This window comes from Nothobranchius furzeri, chromosome 9, assembly GCF_043380555.1.
Source record: "Nothobranchius furzeri strain GRZ-AD chromosome 9, NfurGRZ-RIMD1, whole genome shotgun sequence".
Classification (NCBI taxonomy): Eukaryota; Metazoa; Chordata; class Actinopteri; order Cyprinodontiformes; family Nothobranchiidae; genus Nothobranchius; species Nothobranchius furzeri.
The window spans coordinates 52,525,764-52,547,329 of record NC_091749.1 but is presented as its reverse complement, the minus strand read 5'-3'; the positions used below and the strand labels follow the sequence as shown (position 1 = coordinate 52,547,329).

At 43.3% G+C, this 21,566-nt stretch overlaps 1 protein-coding gene across 1 annotated transcript in view; it reads right to left on the bottom strand.

The window, feature by feature from the left end:
* Positions 1–4,410: 4,410 nt before the first annotated feature.
* otog (otogelin) overlaps positions 4,411–21,566 on the bottom strand; it is a 59,236-nt gene continuing 42,080 nt past the window's right edge. Inside the window, exons 31-51 of the mRNA XM_054731803.2 lie at positions 19,171–21,524; positions 17,096–17,273; positions 16,830–16,981; positions 16,645–16,734; positions 16,368–16,554; positions 15,291–15,511; positions 14,844–14,982; positions 14,515–14,703; positions 11,927–12,136; positions 11,707–11,811; positions 11,378–11,485; positions 11,187–11,288; positions 10,766–10,864; positions 10,628–10,668; positions 10,254–10,329; positions 9,463–9,641; positions 8,177–8,281; positions 7,903–8,022; positions 7,227–7,272; positions 6,489–6,568; positions 4,411–6,059 (exon numbers count right to left, since the gene is read on the bottom strand). Coding sequence (XP_054587778.2) covers positions 5,859–6,059; positions 6,489–6,568; positions 7,227–7,272; positions 7,903–8,022; positions 8,177–8,281; positions 9,463–9,641; positions 10,254–10,329; positions 10,628–10,668; positions 10,766–10,864; positions 11,187–11,288; positions 11,378–11,485; positions 11,707–11,811; positions 11,927–12,136; positions 14,515–14,703; positions 14,844–14,982; positions 15,291–15,511; positions 16,368–16,554; positions 16,645–16,734; positions 16,830–16,981; positions 17,096–17,273; positions 19,171–21,524 — 4,982 coding nt within the window. The 3' untranslated portion in view covers positions 4,411–5,858. The remainder of the gene's footprint in view (positions 6,060–6,488; positions 6,569–7,226; positions 7,273–7,902; positions 8,023–8,176; positions 8,282–9,462; positions 9,642–10,253; positions 10,330–10,627; positions 10,669–10,765; positions 10,865–11,186; positions 11,289–11,377; positions 11,486–11,706; positions 11,812–11,926; positions 12,137–14,514; positions 14,704–14,843; positions 14,983–15,290; positions 15,512–16,367; positions 16,555–16,644; positions 16,735–16,829; positions 16,982–17,095; positions 17,274–19,170; positions 21,525–21,566) is intronic.

Genomic DNA, 21,566 nt, shown 5'->3' with positions numbered 1-21,566 from the left:
GCCCAATAGAAAGCGTGAGGGGCCACAGATCTGCCCCCCAAAGATGTGTAGGAGACGGAGGGAGCTCCAAGTCCCAGAGATCCAGGCGCTGCCCCAGAACACAGGAACCCCAAGGAGACTGCAACCAGAGAGAGGCGCAGAGGATCGCCCCAGGGGGCCACAACCAGCAGCCGACAGAGTCCTGGGAGATATCAGGGGCAAGCCCACAGGCCCGCCCGCAGCCTCCCACCCCCTAGCCGGCTGAGCCCGGGACCCAGCGATCCGGGACCCAGGGGCGACCACCCCCGCCGGGGACCCAGCAGAGCCCAGGGACCCAGACCCCACCAGGCAACCACTGGGATTGATCAGGCAGATGCCAAAAATCTTAAACCCCCTGACCCAGGAGCCACGAACATTCAGGTAGACTAAGGCACCGCACTCCACACCAGGTGTGGCAGGAGAGGGGAGACGAAAATCTATTTCCTGAAAAGAAGTCCCAGGAGAAGGGAGGACTCAAAGGCCCCACCTGACATATACAGTCATACACTCCCTCCCTCATGCTCACACATACACATACAACCTAAGACTTGAAAAAATGCACGTCGGACACCCACTCATGCTCCCCATACACACCATATTCACTCTGGTCCCGGTACTGGTGCACATGGGGTATAACCATTACTGGTTCCCAGAGTTCAACCCTTTCTGCTGGGGTGCTGATGAGCAGGCTTCCCTGCCCAACGCTGAGCACAGCAACCCACCACCCCAGAACCCAACCAGACGGCCAGATCTCCCTCCTAGCCTCCAGCCCCAGGAAGCCAAGCGACAACAGAGGTGTGCTAAGACCCCTAGTCTCCCTCCGCCTGTTCCAGTATGGTGTTAGTGCGTGTTGATGAGGTGTATTCCATGGCTGTGGTGAGCGGGCAGTGCGGGGATTGTCTCGTCTATGCCAGCTGATGCCACCACACCACTCCACTTGCACCCACAGCCCTCGGTGTCTAAGTGCAGTTTAAAATTGGAAGTGTGCACCGGCACTCGGGATGAGGCTGAAAAATCCCCCTGCCAAATGCCGTTGAATGTGTTCACTCCCAAGGCCTAAGTGTATGTTTGCATGGAATGTCGTTGGTGGAAGTGTTTAAGGTGCAAATAAAATTGGGGGGCAGGTTGCCACAGGAATGCGGAAATGGAGTCCATACCCACACTCCCTGACTTGTCCACCCCCCAAGGTCCTATGTGCATGTTTGTGTGATGATGTGAGGGAGCAGGAGGAGAGAAATATGTGTGGCTGGGGAGGAATGGCTGGTTGGGCTTAGCCCTCCAGGGAGCCAGCTCCCCCACTGGCCCCAATAGGCACCTCTGTTGTCAAAATGCCACCCAGGGCATGGAGACCCCAGCCCATCTTGCCAGTGCCCAAAGCAGCAGCATTGCAGAGCCTCACGGAGTCCGAGGGCACCAACCCAGCCCCATCCCTGCAGAATATCTACGCCCATCCCTGCATTTGCACAACTTCCAGAATATATAAGACATAGGACATCCAGGTAAGGTTGGGTCCTCCCCCTCCTGGACCTCCCCCTCCCCTGTGATGGGACAGCAGAGGAGCCAAGGTCTACCCGAGGCCCCTGAACCCAGGCCAGGCACTGCTGCATGTTCCTGCCTTCTTCCCAGCAGCACACATGTCAGGACCCGACCCCCAAGTTCATATGTTCTTTACAAAAGTCCCCAAAACAGCTTTGTGCTGGTGGCAGGAGGACAGTCTGCACTTAGTGAGGACCGCCGGTTTGCTGATATATTAAAAAGTCAGTTGTAGTAGAGCCTTTTTAGCCAATCAGAGACGAGAAAGGTGGGCTCTTCCTTGGACATCCTAGAATCCAAATGACGCCAGACGCATCATTTGGATTCTAATTGGCTGGAAGGGCTCTCCTATGACTGGCTATTTCATATAACAGCAAACCGTCTTCCCTTGCTGCAGGGGGTTTTATGTCTGCCAACAGATGTAAAGTAAGTCCAACAGTGTGATAAATGCAACAAGATTTAATTTAAGCACACGTTTTACACATTTCATGTTTTAAATAAACAGAAAAAAAGATTTTACAAAACAAGACAAAAATGACATTATATCACTACGTTTGCATTATATTTACAAAACTCCCCAGAGCAGCTGTTCTGTTGGCGAGGGAAGACAGTTTGCTGCTAAATGAAACAGCCCATCCCAGTAGAGCCCGCCTAGCCAACCAGAGGCGAGAAGGACAAAATCTTCTTTGGATATCCTACAATTGCAAATGACATGAGTTGGAGAGAAGAAAACATGGCGTCTAATATGGCGACCCCCAAAGACGTGGGGCAGGAGACCCACATTTTATGGTTATACTTTAGGAAGCCGTCAATGTTTCTTAATAACTGGACATAATTTTATTAATTTTCAACATTTTGATGGTATTGATGGGGTAAGACTGTTTGCAGTGAAAATACATATATTGTCTTTAATCTTTGCATCATACAGGAATATTGTAATAGGCTGTTTATATATTATAATCAGCTGTTTCTAACACTCTTCTACGGAGGATCCTGGTGTTTTCCATTATTTTGAAGTCATCTTGACTAGACGTTCTACAGACTTTCCAGAGTTTTTCTGTGACCTTTTGCCTTTTATTGCTGCAACAGCAGACTTGAGTTGGACACCAATATTGGCAACCCTACATTGGCTACCCGTCTCCCTTAGGATGCATTTTTAAGTTCTTTTATTGGTTTTTAAACCGTGGAATGGTTTGTCTCCAGCGTACCTGGCAGCGTGCCTCTCGGGCACCTCGCTCTGAAGACCTGTCGTTGCTCTCGGTCACCATGACACAGCTGGAGACGAGGGGAGACAGAGCTTTTTCAGTGGCAGCTCCAAAGCTCTGGAACGAGCTGCCATTACACACTCGGTAGTCCTCCTCTGTAGCAGTTTTAAACTGAAGCTGAAGACCCATTTTTATGACATTCTGTGGGGTGACTGATAGTGTTGCTTATTTTATTATCATCTCTTATTAGCTTGTGTTGTTTTCTTGATTTATATTACATTTTGAGTGATGTTTTTACTCGTGTCTGTGAAGCACGTTGCTGACATGTTTATCTGTAAACTGCTATACAACTAAAGTTTGAGTCGAGATTCCTACAACAAATACAAAACTGTGTCAGAATGTTGGGATATTTAAACTAACATCTCATGGTGGGAAATGGTATTTATAAGTGTTATTAGGTTTGCAATGATTGTTTAGCAAAATCTTTGAATTAGGTAGCGTCCAAACAAAAATACTCAGGCACCTGAGTGAAATGGGCATAAAACCTCTTTTGGTCTTTTAGCTGGACTCAATAACAACGTCTTATTGCTTGTGACAAGTTTTAACATTGGAAAAAGACAAAGGATATCTAAGCAGCAGGTGGTTGGACAAAGTCAGAGCTAATGTACAAATGAAAACAAAGTATGCCAGAAAAACTGAAGAAATCAGATCTGAACAGCAGATGTTGTAATCAGAGACCAGGGCCGTGTGTGTGTGATTAGGCAGAACGGAGAACTAAGTTGAATGAATCCAGAACTCTAAAGAACACCAGAGAACCAAATCCCAGGATCCATGTTGACAAAGTGTTGACTTGTCGCATCCTTTAGAGTTTGGTGATATTTTCATTTTTAATAATTCATATCGGTGCTAAATGTCTTCTTGGAATGAAAGTCTGATTAACATGTGAGCTCAGCCCATAGAAAAGGGGAAGCTCAGTGGAAAAGCTCCAGAAAAACACTTTAGGGGAGAATTATAACATATTTAAAAATAGAGTCCAATCGCCTCGTGGGCCTGCCACATCCAGAAGGGCAGCATCTAAACCAACTTACTGAACAAAGGAAAATGTAGAAAAATCACAGAAGCTGGAGAACGGCAGCATGCAGAGAATAAAAGTTAGGCTGTTTGGCAGCAAAAGCAAAGCAAAATGTAAAGATGACTCAAGACTTTCACAGTACACACACACACACACACACACACACACACACACACACACACACACACACACACACACACACACGTGTTTCTGCAGCTGCTTCAAACTCATCAACCTGACAGCCACTCTTCCACTGAAGTCTCCGAGTCTGGACCCAGCGAACCCTTCTCCCTGGCTGACTGACCAACGGTGTCTGGAACAGGACGAGTCTCAACAGAGTTTTATAGATGCTGATTAAAACTTCCCAGATATTTAACCTGTTGGATCCATAAATCAGATTTATGTGCAGAGAGCTGTGTTACTTCACTACTGGTCTCAGGTTCTCCTCCCCTAAATGTATTTGACTAACAGTGACGCAGCAGCAACAGATCCGAGTAAGGCCCAACTTCCTTATTCCCGATGTTGCATTGTTGAGAAAGCTATAAATTAATCCCTCAGTGCAGGTAATAACGGTCAGCAAAATCAGAGTTACCAAAGGAAAATTTATTGAAAAACCAAATGTACACACGTGTGATGCAAATTCTCTTGAACGTAATCATCCAGATGTTTCGGTTGGTGTCAGCGAAGGAAATTCTGAGAAAAATCTTTAACACACTCTGTTTTTCTTTGTTCTTGTTCTGTCAGAGTCCGGCTTTGGCTTCATGTTGTGTCTCTTCTTCCAGCCGGGTCAACTGGATCTCTAACAGATCAGAACGTTTGTGCTTCATCAAACTCCAATAAATAAATAAAGTGCTTGACAAACAGCTTGATGTCAGTCAGTTACACACTGCAGTGTTTGTTGTATGACGTAAACCTAATCTATGATCAACAGTTTATTGTCTTTCTAAAAGAGAAACTTCTAAAGGTTTTAAACTGAAAACAAATGAAAGAATTCAGTTATTTACAGAAACATGAGCGCATCATGAGGCATTCTGGGTAACAATCTAAGATGATGATGTAAACTGAGGCTGTGTTCACTGAAAAAGTCGTATTCTGACTGGTTCAAAATGGTTTTTATTTATTCTGATTCTCTAAAAGCAGCTCAGCTGTTTTCTTAAACAACTTCATCTCCTGCAGGGTCACGATGGCGAGGCAGCACCACCGAGCAGGGAAACCTTTATTATTTTATAATTATTGTAAAGGTGTTGTGCAATTACTAAAACTGACTCATAAAATACCTTCTAATACCTCTTTTATCATTTACATTTTTCATCCATTTGAACACAGAAGTTGGATTTTCTGAGTTCCAAAATAAGAAAATAAAATAAACTGTGCCTCAATGTCAGAATTTAGACATTTAAATGTTGTTTAGATGGAAACCTTTTAGCACAACTGGAAAAGGGTCATTTGAAGAGCAAATCTTTTTGCAGAAAAAGCAACTTGCTTATCTGAGATCTTTGTGCACGTATAAAAAAAATAAAAGGATAGTTTAGATTTTTATGTAGTGTTTTTGCATTATCAATAATCAGTGCCTTGCCTACACAAAACCTCATTGAAAATTGTGCTGACACTAATTTGCATCAACTGCTAATGAAATTCAGAGAGGAACAATGTTGCATAATAATTAGGAGTTCAAGTTATTCGTTTGCTTTGATGCCAGCCTCACACGAGCTCTCAGCTTCTCCAAGACACCTTGATTCCTGATTTAAAAAGAACACTCCAGAGGACATGATTTTAAAAATCTATTTTCTAGAACCATTTCTTTAAAATCGGGTTTCTCCTGCTCTGAAGTTCCACCACCCTGCCAGTGGAGGCACCGCAACAACTTCCTGTGTGATCGTGAATTACTAGAGTCCTCCGTTCATCAGGCAGCTCTGCTGATAAGCACTGAATCCACCTGAACCCTAAAACAGCCTCTCATGTGAATCATGCAGCTCTGAGTATGAGTGTGTGTGTGTGTGTTTCGCTACAAGTGTGTGGTTATTGGCCATTTAGGACCACTGGCAGGAGCAGTCGGTGGGCTCCTGGATTGTGTAGCTGACCCACGTGGCATTACTGCTGCAGTAGAGCTGTACAGCACGCCGCTGTAGACCAGTTTCCCTGCAGCACTTGCAGAATCGAGCGTACGTGTTGATGTTGTAGTTGTAAATGCTGGCAGATGGACACTTCCCATCACATGACACAATATTCACCTAGAGGACATCGCAAAGATGTTAGCATGCTTTAACCACTACAACAGAAGCTAAACAGAATTGAGAAGCTTCAACTGATTTAACAACCATCTGCATCTACCTTTGTCTGTCAGATGATAGACTAAACAACAAAATGTTTTTAATGAACATGATCATGGTGTTCTGCAGCATTCAGAAAACATTTTCCTGTAGCGGGTTTTATTACTGAGCTGCTTCCACGTCTCTTGAGGTTGGATCAGCTGTTTCAGAGCATTAGGACCAGAAACATGAGCAGCTGAGAGATAAATTGCCACTACTCCATCCAGAGTTTCTGTGTAACCCAAAATAACTCATCAGGACACTCAAGTCATGCACAAGACGTATCGCTTTCACGTTGTAGTTAGTTAAAGCTTAAAAGCATGCTAGGACTAAAATAACTAAACTACTTACAGGTCTGTTACTGCGGCAGTCGTTCTTCCTGATCGTCATTCTCACGGTCACCTTCTGACACAACTTTCCATCTTCTTTGCCTGTTTAATGATTAAAAAAAGGAAATTTACTGGAATGAAGCTAAAATGAAACAACAAAACCAATGCATGTTGTCTTGATGCAATCCATAAAAAGGAGAGCAGAAGGTGGAGAAAGGAGAGTCTGGACCGGTCTGCATGCAAAATTTGGTTTTAGTCTTTTTACAGTTTGTCATAAAAGATGGAAAGCATAAAGGAAAAAAACATTGCATTGAAGTTGAATATCAACAATGGCACTAACAAGCCTTGTTGTTGTTGTGGTACCTCTTTCACAGTTTGTGTTAACTGTGGGAGTCAATGGGCTAACGGGGAAGGGGAACAGATGGAATCCAGTGCCTGGTGAGATTGGTACATGACGGTGAGCTGCAGCACATTAACAACAAACCCACTTGCATGTCATCAGATGCTTTTTAGTGAGAAAATGTAATTGGTCTTTAAAGTCACTGAAAAGCACACTGACGGGTGCCTTCGATCTATGTAACTGAAACAACTGGGATCCAGATGGGAACTGATCCAGATAAGCTGGTGGACTTGGGCTGAAGGCCCAACATGTTTCAAACATGTTGTGCAGCAGGTGAAGGCGCTCTTCAGTGTCCACTGCAGCCTACAGCTCTACACTAACTACAGAACTGCTGCTGCTACACTCAGATCAGATACTCACATGTCTTGCAGCATCCGTCCATGTAACTTACGACTGTTCCTCCAATCTAAGAGCAAATAAGAGTCAGGAAGTTAAAACAGAAATAACAAAATGCCACCAGACTCTGGTCTGGATAGCTCTCAAGGTAGAAATGTACGTAAATCAGTGGTTTTACTACAGGTATGTGAGATAACGGTGAGGAAATGTAGTTTTATTAATCACTAGACCAGAGGTCGCTGACCTTTTGAATCTGAGTTGAACATTACGAAGGGCTTAAAGTTTTATACACACACGTTTGTCATGAACACAATCCTGACCTTTGAATGAGAATTGATCAACTTATCTAAACTTCATTTTTAGTAAACATGTTTAAAGCTTTTAAAAACATATAGTCATATCAATGCATGTGTGCACTAGACTGCAGAAAATTAGAGCTACATTTTAAATATAGGTACAATTTCTCCCTTCCCGTCTGTATAAAGAGGAAGTAATTTAATCTGAGACATCATGAGTACAATGTTACCAACATCCACCAGGCTCTAGTTTCTAAATAACTCTGCTTTTAATAAAATCCCTTTAAAAGAGCATCAACTTGTCATTAAAGTTTTCGGACATACAGTACTTGATCATTTTGTCATAGGAAAGGCTTTTTGCCATTATTACTACATTGTGGGATCATGTTGTTTATCCTGCTAACCTTCATACATTCTGTTTCGTTGAAGAGCGGACAAATGTAGGAGTAGGTGATGAGCGTTGGTCCAAACTGAGTGTCGCTGCAGTCAAATCTCATGCAGTTAGACACCCAGGATTTCCCAGGCTGAAGACATCAACAGTAGGAAAATAACCACATTTTAATAAATTCTGGTACAATTCTAGTAAAACAGAGCATGAACATTATGTTATAGAATATAAGTTTGTGTATTTTATATATATATTTACAATTATTGAAGCACGCCAAAGGCTTTTTGTACCTTATATAGAGCAGTGGTCCCATTTTCATGTTGATAGAAGCAGGAGATGTTTTTACAGACACCACAGCAAGTCGACCGGTCTTTGGGAGGAATGTAAATCTGATTCTGGAAGAAACAAACAGTTTAACTCTACAAAAACAGCAACAGAATTATTGCTGCTACTGTCAACAAGATTTTCTCCCCATTGTGGTGTTCCCCAGGGTTGAGTTTTCAGCCCCATATGTTCTTTTTTCCTTATCTTCTCTGGGCAGCTTATTCAGAATCATTGAGTACTATATCATCTTATGCAGATGACACCCAACTGTGCATGATGATTAAATCGGATCCCAGCAGCATTGTTTCTCTCACTGCTTGTGTTTCAGAATTCAAAATCTTAAGAATTTTTTCCCTAAATTTGCCAAAAATTCAGCGTCAGTTCTTTTTGGTTTCCAAAGCTCATTAGTCTTGTTGTTGTGAACCATGGTTTCATAAAATAGTATCAGTAATTTTGCTGGAATCATGAGGTAATGTTTAAAGTTATCTTTAATATGGTGTTCAACTCAACATCTGCAGGATACCATTTTCACTTATAATCTCTGAATGGTCTGAAATATAAACTCACTGAAATAGAATTTTCCCTTCATCTTTTAGAATATTTTCAAAATAAAAATAATTTTATAAAAGCTATAATGTTACAATAGTTTATGGAAATCAAGCTATTGTTGTCCCAAATGTAATAATATAGTATGTTGGGGTCTGAATAAAACAAGCTAAATACAAAAACCCACGTGGTCATTGGTTAAATCTACTGGGATGATGAACGGGCACGGTCAAGAGGACATGACTCAAAACTCTACTAGGACAAATATTTATGTGGTTTTGTTGACAAAATAATCACAATTTATTCTGTATAAAAAGTATAAAGATGTTCTCATGGTAACCTTATATCAGTCTCAGCCCTCATCATCTGTGATGTCTCTAATTTTACTGTAATTAAATTTACAGTAAAAAAAATCAACCTCAGTTATCATTCATCAGTCAAATGTATTTTTGTTCTAAGGAAGTAGAGATTTTCTAAGGCCACTGGCCTGTTTGTGTTTTGACTAATCAGGTGGGTGTGTGTGTGTGTGTGCGTGCGTGCGTGCATGCGTGTGTGTGTGTGTGTTCCTATTCATTCCCTGTACTGAGATTTGATGCTCATTCATGAATGTTAACTATAACAATGACACAATAAAGTATTTAAAGTTTGATTGAAGCAGAGTTTTTTTTCTAAACAGCCACAAGTCTCTGGTTGGTGTGAGTCTTACTGGTTGGCATTGGGCAGAGCAGTTGACAGAGGAGGTGCGCAACAGGTAGAATCCACTTGCTGGGTCGAACGCACTGCTGCACTCCCAGCTGTAACACAAGCCATCGTTTCCGTGTTCCACCAGAATCTGACCCGGGCGTAAAACTCCACGCTCTCCAAACACACACACAGCCTCGCGTACTGGATACAGACACAGCAGAGGCAGAGATCACAGGTTTGGATTTAATTTGTAGCTTTAAATCTCTCAAAACACTGATCAAATGTAATTGGGAAAGTTCGTTATTTAGAACAAATCAAACTAAAAAGTAAACATCCAAAGATGGCAAAAAAATACCATTTTTACATCAGACAGAAGCTAAAACTTGTACTGCAGCCAGCCACTAGGGGGCAACTCAGTTCCTTTTAGCTTTGAACGTCCTGAAACACTTTTGTATTTAGTTTTTCATGTATGTCAGTGATTGATTTAAAGAGCAAGTAACCCCCTACCAGAGTATTACTCCGCTCCCACTTCCTGTTTGAAAAATGCAACAAATGCTGTTGCGTAGCAGACCGAGAGGGTGGAGCCGCTAACAAATACACACACTCACGACATTGTGACATCATAATGTACCATCTAACATCATAGCATACCTCTTAGCCAATAGCGACGGCAGATTTAAATTCAAATGCAGTGCTGAGTTTTTACCTGGCGACGGTGCAACACTGACAACATCTTTACATATTTATTGTTTACTGAGTAAGACCAGAAACTGTAGGAAGTTTATTCTGTTTAACGTGTGGAACAGAACTCACCACACTTGTATCTTTTACAGGCACACTGGTTCTGTGGGTCGGACAGAAAGGACCGGTCCAGCTGTGCAGCTTCTCCCTATAGACATGATCAAAATGTCAAAAACATAATACATATCTATAAAAACAGTATATTTCATCATTATTATTATTTTGTGCCGCTGGTTCATTAGATACACTGTGTCGATGCAGGGTGTATGGACCCGACACATTGTGGGTTGTAGAGTTATTGTTTTATTGGTTTTATTTTAGAGTTAGTAAATGTTTTCATGAGGGTTTTCTTGACATGTGTCAAACATCCACGCAGTCATTTTCAAATATAAGACACATAATTATACAGTATTGCACCCAGGCTAATGATACTGATGAGAACGTACCAGGCCACATTTAGGGGAGGCGATTTTCTCACAGGAGCACTCTAAAAGAAAAACAGAAAGACACTCACTATCTCTATCACTAAATATTTAGCTTGGATCTTAAATCTAAAAGGCAGCAGGATGTGTGCTGTAGCTTACCACATGTCTGGTTGGGACAGCATCGGTTTGGACTGGACACAGATACCACAGACATGCCAACAGGACAGCTTAGCTGTGGACACCTGTAGGGATCACAGTCTGCACACACAGACACAACAATACCAAGAAACATCTGAAACAGAGTTAAACTGAAGCAACAAGATACTTACATAAGTTTGCCTTGGTTAAGCACTTATGAGACTGTCTATCTGACGATGTGGACATCTACGGACAATGCCGCTTAAATGAATGCTAAAGCTAAAATGCTGAGACGAAAATTTTGGTATGTGCACTACACCAGTAAAGATGAGACTTTTCTGTCAAAATAGGACCAACATTTTTAGATTTTTAAAATAGAAATAGAGTACAAAACAGCCATCTTGAATGAGTTTGAGGGGGGATAAGCAGTGTATATGCTTACCACACTGGTAGGCAGGGCAGCATTGATCGGTGGCATTGCCATCAACAGTCATGACTTCACCGTCCTGACAGGAGGGAGGTCTCTCCAAACAAGGGGAACACACTAGAGGAGACACACAGAGTTAAACAACACTGTTAACTCCAACAGTGGCTCACTGATAGAGAACGTGTTATGAAACAAGTTGAACTGACTGCAGATATGGGCCAAGCAGCAGCTGCCATCAGCTCTGGTGGTGATCAGAGTCTGGTCTTCTCTGCAGGTGAGGATGATGCTTGACTCACAAAGGTCAGGATCACACTCTGCAATGTTAAAATCACATAAAACATGCTTACAAGCTTTCTTGTCACTCGTTAGCAGAGAGGGTTGACTCGGTGTCTGAATTAGCAGGAACAAATTAAACTACATTGTCTGCAGGTGAGAAAAACACCTACATATGGTAGTTACATAGCTATATAATAAATAACAAGAAAACTCCTGCGTTAACAAAGGAGTCTTTTTCCTGTGCACTTTAGAAACTTACCACACACGTGTTGTGGACAGCAAGAGTCCGGTTTGTAGTACGACACCAGCTTCTCTCCATATTTACACTCCGGAGGGAGCTGACCACACAGACTCTGGTTGCACACTGCACAGTCACACATTAGATCATTTTCTAGTTTTTTTTTTCTAATATGCAGTGCGGTTGGCTGTTGTGTAAAATGCTTTAGAACTGAGCAGCAACAGCTGTTCTCTAGCCTCACCACAGACTTTATACGGGCAGCAGCTGGTGTCGTCTGCCATGCTAATGATCATCTCGCCTGCTCTATGGCACACAGGCGCCGGCGTGCTGGAACAGTTGTACTCCACTGGAACAATAGTGTCGTTGTCGCAGCGGTACATGCAGCAGCCATCTTTAGAGGCCTTCCAGACCTCACCGTGTGCACGAGGAATGCCAGAACTGTCAGTGCAGGCTGCAGAAACACAAGAGCTGCACCTCAGAGAGAAATGTCTGAATTTTTACTGAATTCACTAACAGAGATTGAAACCAAAACCCAACTCGGGCTAAAAGGCATAAATTATCAGTGACTTTTGACTTGATGTATTTGTAAAAAATCAGTAATCATACATACATACAAATGGCTACAAAGCTTTTAATAATCAATCTTAATGATCAATCACACATCAGTAATCTTATTGTTCCATATGTTGCTAACAGAGCACTTTGCTCTAAGATCGTAGGTTTACTAAAATAGGATGGGAGGCAGATATTTTAGCTATCAGGCTCCTCTCTTGTGGAACCAGCTCTCAGCTTTAGTCTGTGAGGCAGATACAGTGGTATGAAAAACTATTTGCCCCCTTCCTGATTTCTTATTCTTTTGCATGTTTGTCACTCAAAATGTTTCTGATCATCAAACACATTTAACCATTAGTCAAAGATAACACAAGTAAACACAAAATGCAGTTTTGAAATGACGGTTTTATTATTTAGGGAGAGAACAAAATCCAAACCTACATTGCCCTGTGTGAAAAAGTAATTGCCCCTGAACCTAATAACTGGTTGGGCCTCCCTTAGCAGCAATAACTGCAATCAAGTGTTTGCGATAACTTGCTACGAGTCTTTTACAGCGCTCTGGAGGAATTTTGGCCCACTCATCTTTGCAGAATTGTTGTAATTCAGCTTTACTTGAGGGTTTTCTAGCATAAACCGTCCTTTTAAGGTCATGCCATAGCATCCCAATAGGATTCAGGTCAGGACTTTGACTAGGCCACTCCAAAGTCTTCATTTTGTTGTTCTTCAGCCATGCAGAGGTGGATTTGCTGGTGTGTTTTGGGTCATTGTCCTGCTGCAGCACCCAAGATCGCTTCAGCTTTAGTTGATGAACAGATGGCCGGACATTCTCCTTCAGGATGTTTTGGTAGACAGTAGAATTCATGGTTCCATTTATCACAGCAGGCCTTCCAGTTCCTGAAGCAGCAAAACAACCCCAGACCATCACACTACCGCCACCATATTTACTGTTGGTATGATGTTCTTTGTCTGAAATGCTGCGTTACTTCTACGCCAGATGTAACGGGACATTTGCCTTCTAAAAAGTTCAACTCGTCTCATCAGTCCACAAGGTATTTTCCCACAAGTCTTGGCAATCATTGAGATGTTTCTTAGCAAAATTGAGACGAGCTCTAATATTCTTTTTGCTTAACAGTGGTTTGCGTCTTGGAAATCTGCCATGCAGGTCATCTTTGCCCAGTTTCTTTCTTATGGCGGAGTCGTGAACACTGACCTTAACTGTGGCAAGTGAGGCCTGCAGTTCTTTAGAAGTTGTCCTGGGGTCTTTTGTGACCTCTCGGATGAGTTGTCTCTGCGCTCTTGGGGAAATTTTGGTCAGCCGCCCACTCCTGGGAAGGTTCACCACTGTTCCATGTTGTTGCCATTTGTGGATGATGGCTCTCACTGTGGTTCGCTGGAGTCCCAAAGCTTTAGAAATGGCTTTATAACCTTTACCAGACTGATAGAGCTCAATTACTTTTGTTCTCATTTGTTCTTGAATTTCTTTGGATCTTGGCATGATGTCTAGCTTTTGAGGTGCTTTTGGTCTACTTCTCTGTGTCAGGCAGCTCATATTTAAGTGATTTCTTGATTGAAACATGTGTGACAGTAATCAGGCTTGGGGGTGGCTACAGAAATTGAACTCAGGTGTGAAACACCACAGTTGGGTTATTTTTTAACAAGGGGGGCAATTACTTTTTCACACAGGGCAATGTAGGTTTGGATTTTATTCTCTCCCTAAATAATAAAAACCATCATTTCAAAACTGCATTTTGTGTTTACTTGTGTTATCTTTGACTAATGGTTACATGTGTTTGATGACCAGAAACATTTTGAGTGACAAACATGCAAAAGAATAAGAAATCAGGAAGGGGGCAGATAGTTTTTCACACCACTGTACCTTGTCTACTTTTAAGACCAGGCTTAAAACTTTTTTTATTTGATAGGGCCTACGATTAAATTCTGATGTTAGCCCAGGTTCAGACAAGTGGGGGAGTAGAGAGAAGTGGAGTACACAGTGGGGAATACAATCGGTAAAGATGGTTCTCCCTTGCCCTGCCTCCCACATGCTTCCATCTAAAAGGCTAAGTTATCCTGAGTTATCTCTAGTTATGCTGCTATAGGCTTAGATTTCTGGAGGACATACTGCACTGACCGCTTTCCACACTCTGTTTGAAAAAAACTGAGATAAAAGTTTTTTTTTCTTTTCCATTAATTTGGAAGGCCAAAGATTTTCTAAAACAAAAATAAGAAACCTTCCTAAATTTTCATTAATTTGAGGGCACTAAATGACGCTCTTACCACATTTCTCAGGGGAGATGCAGAGTGCAGAATATGGCCGGTGGAGAAGAGTTCCCTCTGGGCACCCACATCCCTCAGTTAGACCTGAACACTGGTCTGGATCTGCGTCAAAGTCGTAATTTGGACACGACTGAGACGTACATGCTGGTAGACAGGCCTGGTATTGCAGAGCATCAGGACAAATGAAGGCTGCAGGAAAAAAAATGTCTCATTTTTTATTCTATTGGACCACATTATTCATTTCTAGAAATGACAATACACACTATGAATACTTGAATCTAGAGTTATTTATACTTTTCACATAATTATTTTGTTAAAACAAGTCTTACGGCAATAATCTGAGCTCCTCCACTCAATGCAGATATTGAATTTATGGCATGAAGCAACGTATGCAGCCAGAGCGACGCACTGATTCTTGACATACTCTGAGTCTTTAATCCAAACTTCACAAAATATGCTTGGAGGCACCTGAAAACAAAGGAAACCCAATTTTAAAAACCTTCAGCTCAAACATTTTCTGTTTGCCCTTTGAGACAACAGCTTTTTTCAAAGGTTAATAATGGAACACAAACACCAAAGCGACATCTAGTGTGTGGAGGCTGTAGTTGCAAATATCAAACAAGGTTTCCAGTCATCGGGATACCAGGTTTTCCTGCAGATAAGAGATGATTTTTATTTGGACCCATCTGTTGTAGGCTTCACCTAACTCTAAACAACATCTTCTGGGTCTCAGAACCAAGCTGTAACTAAACCAGTTCAGAGTGGGCTTAACATACAAAGGCATGACAGGGGGTGAAGGTCTGGTTCTCCAGCATGACCAGGCAGCGGGAGCAGTCGCTAGTGGAGCAGTTGTGATCACGGCGGCGGCTGTAGCTGATGTAGCTGGTGGTGTTGGGAACTTGCCAGCTGTCAATGAACAAGGCTGGATCCTCGCTTACGCCCAGCGTGGTGCCGTTGGGCAGAGTCAGGTCGTTGGCCGGGTTTCCATCACAGAAACCTGAGAGGGTTGCAAGAGAAAGGCCAAAAAGGTCAGAATGTGACAAATGTTGCAAATATATTAAGTCTCCTCACATCCAGTTTGAGTTTTCTCTCAGCACCATGTCTCTAAAACATACCTTATTGCAGATTGGAGCTGTTCTGCCTAAAACATTTAATTTAGAATTGTCTAAATTCAAAACTGTCTAGCTTCTCTGGTTTTTCAAGATATTTACATGTAAAAGAATTACAGTAAAAAAAATAGCAGCATATGCTTTTAAAATAATCCAGTTTATACAGTTGATATTTATTCATATATTTGCAAAAACATTGTAGTTCTACTAGAAAGTAGCTTTTTGACATTGCAGCAGATGGTATAGGTCTAGAAACACGTAGAAACATAAATCTTTTTAATTTCTGTGCTTTTCTGAAGATTGTGAAGATTACCCAGACTGCAGCATGTTGACTTGTCCAAAATCTATTTTGCACAACAAATGTTTAAATGAGCTAGCGTAGAGGTTGCCTGTTTGAATGTTATCACCCCATTCAACGGTTGTTCAGGGAAAGAAATAAAATTTTGGGGAAAAAACTCTGGGGTGAACAAACGAGTCATGGAGAAGGCTTGTTATCTGCGATTAGATGGGGGATAACAACCTTCTGGTCTCCTAGGAGATAGAGGTGGGACTGGCTCTCTGGGACTGTTCAATTAGGATGATAACAGTTGGTAAGGACCATTAAATGGGGTGATAACATTCGAAGCGGGTGGCCTACTTCCCTTTCATTTAATCAGATTATGAAACTCAGAGTGCTTGATTGTCAGGCTGCAGTAGGCCTTTAATGATGAACCAAAACAATCAAATTATTTGCTTTGCTCTTACCACAGAGGCCCATGGTTGGCAGCTTCTTGCTCGAGATGTCAGTGTCGATCACCATCATGCCGGTGCTGTGGTACCACTGTACCTTGAGGCCCTCTGGGCTGCGGATCAGATACATGTTGCCTGTGTCGTAGATCTCAAATCCAAACTTTTTGAAGCGAGGCTTAGCGTAACGGGAGTTGACATAGAGCTGACAGAAAACACAAAGTAGATCTCATTCAATAAAATTATTTAGTTTAATAAATTCTAGTTTGACCAATAACACGATTACGTCTCTTACTCTCCTCTGCAGCCTGTTGATGACGACGTGGTTGGATTTATGTGTGATGTTGAGCGAAACCAGACACAGATTGGTGAAATTCCAGGTGAGCTTTGAAAAGTTCATCAAAACAAAACAAAACCCCTCGTAAGTCAGGCAGTCGTAGGACTATCAGAAAACCTGGTTCCTGGGATTATGTGTCTCACCGGGGACTCCGAGTCAGCAGGACATTCCTGAATCAGAACACTGAGCATCTCATTGAGCAGCTGGGACACAATATACGAAGCAGCCTTGTAGATAGCAAAGCTGTTCCCATCAAACGTGATCACATTCAGATCAGGATACATCGAGCATCGACCTGCAACACACAGCAGGAATACAAGAGGAAAAGAATAATCCGACACTTGCATGAATACGAGGAAGACGTTTAAGGGCATTTATTTTTAAGATATATGCTTTTTTATTTTCTCACATGGGCAATCCCATTTAGGGCAGCACTTGTCTCCATTGACCAGAACAGCAAAGCCAAGCAGGCCACAGTTCGGAGGTTTGGCTGTGAAGGGGCAGCTCTGGGATTTGTTGAACAGGACAAGCTGGTTGTTGACGCAGATGTACTTTGTGCATTCATCAATTATCTCTGCATATGGAGGCTGAATAAAATATAAAAATACATTTTAAACAAAGGAAATACAAAGCAGAGTGATCAGTAGCTATTGTCATATTTAGTTGAAGCAGTGACCTTCAGTCAGGGACGCCAGTGCTTCCCTTTTCATCATGACAGTAAAATACTAACAACGATATATCGTAAAACCAGTTCTTCCTCTTGACTGGTTTATACATTTGTTTTTTGTGTGATTTTATTGTCAAATTAGCTGAAATTAATGCATTTCCTGTTCAAACACATGGTTGAAGTGCAAGAGAAAGAAGTGATGAGCTCTACCTTCACTCTGACAGCGCTGCACTACACACACCGACTGATACCAGATGTTGGTGCATGCCCACTACTGTTTTTCTGTAAATCTCCAACATACATGTTTTATTACACGTGTGCTACACATGAGTATCTCAGGGTCTTGTTCACGAGTGAAGGACAACTGGAGCGTGAGATAGATAGTCAAATTGGTGCTGCGTCTGCAGTGATGCGGGCGTTGTACTGGTCTGTTGTGGTAAAAAGAGAGCTGAGCCAGAAGGCAAAGCTCTCGATTTACCGGTCGATCTACGTTTCTACCCTCACCTATGGGCACAAGCTTTGGGTAGTGACTGAGAGAACGAGATCACGGATACAAGCAGCCAAAATGAGTTTTCTCCGCAGGGTGGCTGGGCTCTCCCTTAGAGATAGGGTGAGAAGCTTGGTTATCAGGGAGGGGCTTGAAGTAGACCCGCTGCTCCTCCACATTGAGAGGAGCCAGTTGAGGTGGCTCGGGCTTCTGGTTAGGATGCCTCCCTGGTGAGGTTTTCTGGGCACATCCAACCGGGAGGAGGCCTAAAGAGAGATCCAGAACATGTAGGAGATTATGTCTCTCATCTGGCCAGGGATCGCCTTGGGATTCCCCCGGAAGAGCTAGCCCAAGTGGCTGGGGAGAGGGGAGTCTGGGCCTCTCGACTTAGACTACTGCCTCCACAACCCGACTCCAGATAAGCTGGATGGATGGGTTTAAATCTTGCCCTCTTCTGGTTAAACCACACCCAATTAAGATTTGGACTCCGCCCACTCTAAGTACAGCTACAGATCATTTAGATGGTTGTATAGATACAAACAGTGGTGTACTCGCTCATCCCTAGTATCGGTGGTGTCCAGCGTTCCCCTGTGTTCTGGAGGTATGTCTTAGGGGGTTGAAACTTTTTATTGTGTTTTTTCAAAATGTGGCTTGCTTGAACAGCTTCTGTCAGGAACACCTCTCCTATCTTTAAAGAACATTTCATTTAAAATATTTAAGCCTGGGACCCACCGGAGGCGGAGGCGGACGTGCCGCATTGCTCACGCACCACGCCGTCATTTTAAGTAGAAGCCATTATAGTTCATGGGAGTGGGCATATGGGCAGCGCCACGCTGAGGCGCTGAAGATAGGCACCAGTTCTATCTCAAGCGCTACAACATTATGGAGTACTTTACAACAGATAGGGAATGGGTTTACTGCACAAACCCAGCCGCATGTTTGATAACTTTAAAGTACTATTGATCTTAAAATATTCAAATAAATAGCAAACTTACCCATTTTTAATGAATTTGAGTCTTACAAAACATGACGGGAAGTATGATCGTGTTTAAACAATAGAGTCACTTCCCGCTTTCTGTTCTCAAGTGCCGCATGATGTTATGACTATCGCACAACTTTCCAATGAGCGCTCAGCGGCGCGTCCTGTGCGACCACTTGACTTCTCAAAATCTCTGCCTCCGGTGTGCCCCGGGCTTCAACCACACCTTAATTCTCTGAGCTGTTTGCATGATTCTACCTCTTAATGTCTAAACTGTTTGCTGTGAAGTATTGATGGAACAAACCTGGTATAAAGTTGAAAAGCAAAAATTGAAAAGATGAGTGAACCTACCGTGCACATCCTCATAGGTTTTACTGTCAAAGATGTTGATGGCTCTGCAGAAGGGCTTGTTGTCTCCACCGCTGTGCGGAGGGAAGTTAAAGCTGAAGAAGGTGTTTCACCTGGACTTGTGTGGCTCATCTGGGTCGTGGTGGACGATGAAGGAGAAGTTTTAGTGAGAGCTGGAGTTCCAGGTTGCTGGGTGGAAGTGATCACATCATGTGGCCTCGGTGTAGGTGGTTGCAAATCAACCTCTTTGGGTGATAACGTCCTTCCAGGTGTGGTTGAGTCTCTGGTGGGAATCGCTTTAGATGATGGAGACAAAAATGGTGCTACTAAGGTTATTGGGTGGGGTCTTGATGCAGATGAGTCAACATGTTTGATTGTACTTATTGGTGTTGCAGTAGTTGTAGATGTCACCCCTGACGTGGCAGTTGGCCTCATTGCCAAGGTGACCCTAGACGTAAATGGTCTGGTTGTTGAGGTGACTCTAGGGGTAACTCTTGCTACAGGAACTCTGGGTGTTGTTCTGGGGGAGAATGTCTGTGTGACGGTGGTAGATGTTGTGGAGGGTGTAGCTCTTGACGTGGACACATACTGGGTTGTGGGTTTTTCCAGGACCATGGTTACATTTGAAGCTATTGCAGATATTGTTGTGTGGACCGGAGAGACAGATGAAGATGAGGTGGTTGTAGATTTGGTTGATAGCTGCAGTCTGTCTGTAACTGGACTAAGGCTGGTGCTGGTAACAGCCGTTGATGTGGTTCCTCTTTGGGCTGTGGTGAGGGATGTCTCAGGAGTTCTAGGCACAGGTTGCGATGGGGGTGTGACCAGCTTCCTTGTTGTGGTGGCTCCAATGTCTGGAGAGGGAATTTCTGATGTTGTAGGAGTGGTGGTGGCTGCTTCAGTAGATGATGATGAAGATGTGAGAAATGGTTTTGATGTGAGTGAAATATGGGGGAAAACAGTAGTTCTATCGATCACCTCTAATGTTGGCTCTGAAGTAGGTCTGTAGATTGGAGTGAAGGAGGTCTCCCAATGCGGTGGACGCCATGGCTCAGACGTCTGCTCAGTAAAGACAGGATGAGTTGGTGATGGTGGTACAGCAGTAGTTTTGGTGGAAGGTTTTGTGGTAAACAGAAGACCGGAGGACACAGTGGTTGTTTCTGGAACCACCAGTGGGCCTGAAGTTGCCTTTCTGGTGGTGGTTCTTGCTGTTACTGGGACAGCTGCGGACCAAGAAGTGCTTCCAGTATAGGCTGTTGATGTAGAAGTGGTAGACGTAGTGGTGTGTGTGATCTTTGAAACTGGTGGAAGTGTAGGTGTGGGGGATTCATGTATGGCCACTTTCCTTGTGGTTGTTTGCTGTTCTGCAGCAGTTGAGGATGACGCAGATGGTGAGGTTGTGGTGGGTGTAGCGTAGATGGTGGGTGTTGGTGACACAGACACTGTAGAAGTTGTTTGGTCAGTAGGAATGGTGTAAATTCCCCTTTCTGTGGTTGCAGGATGGGATGTTGTCGTTGTTGTCATTCTGCTGGAGGTAGAAGGTGAAACTGTTGTGAATGATTTGATAGTTTTTGCTGAAGTTACTCTTGGGGAAGATACAGTTCCTGTTTCTACAGGAGGTGAAGATGGACCAGGAGGAGCTGTTGTGGAGCTCGTGCTTGGTAAACCAGGCAGCATAACAGCTGCTGTTGTTGTCTCCTCTGCAGTAGGGGTTTCAGTAATAGTGCCAGTGTCCACAGTAGTAGTTGAACTGGGAACAGTCATTCTGTCTGTCACTACCGAAATCTCCGGAAGCGGAGCGGGAACCGGGCTGGAAGATGTGGAACGTGTTGTTGTTTCTGTCGTGTCTTTCTCTGGACGTTCAGCAGTAGAAGAACTGAAAGAGGTTGGCCCCTCACCAGAAGTTGTAGTTTGTGCTGCAGTGGTGGTTACAGACGTGGTGGTGAAGAATGAGTGAGGGGAATGGGTCGACTTGGTGGAGGATGTTGTGATGGGGGTGCTGCTTGTCCTGGCTGTGGTGGTGTTATATGAGCTGATAGTGCTCCTCATTAACGTTGTGGGAGGAGCTTCTGTCACTGTGATGGTAGGCAATGGCTCCACCACCTCTGGCCTCACAGCAGGAGGTAATGTTGTGAAAGATGGAGTTACAGGTGGAGTGATGGTGTCATGTGGCTTAGAGGAGGCGGTGTAGGGGCTCACAGGAGGAATGCTGGTGACTTGTACTCTTGTATGTGGAGAGACAGGGGTAGTGGTGGAAACCATCAGGAGGGTGCTGAAGGCAGCAGTGCTTGTGGATGATAAAGGAGTGACATGTGCAATAGATGGAGCCACAGGTGGCACAACAGCTGGAACCATAATACCTGTTGGGGAAACAGACACAATAAATTCATGTAGTTGCAGTT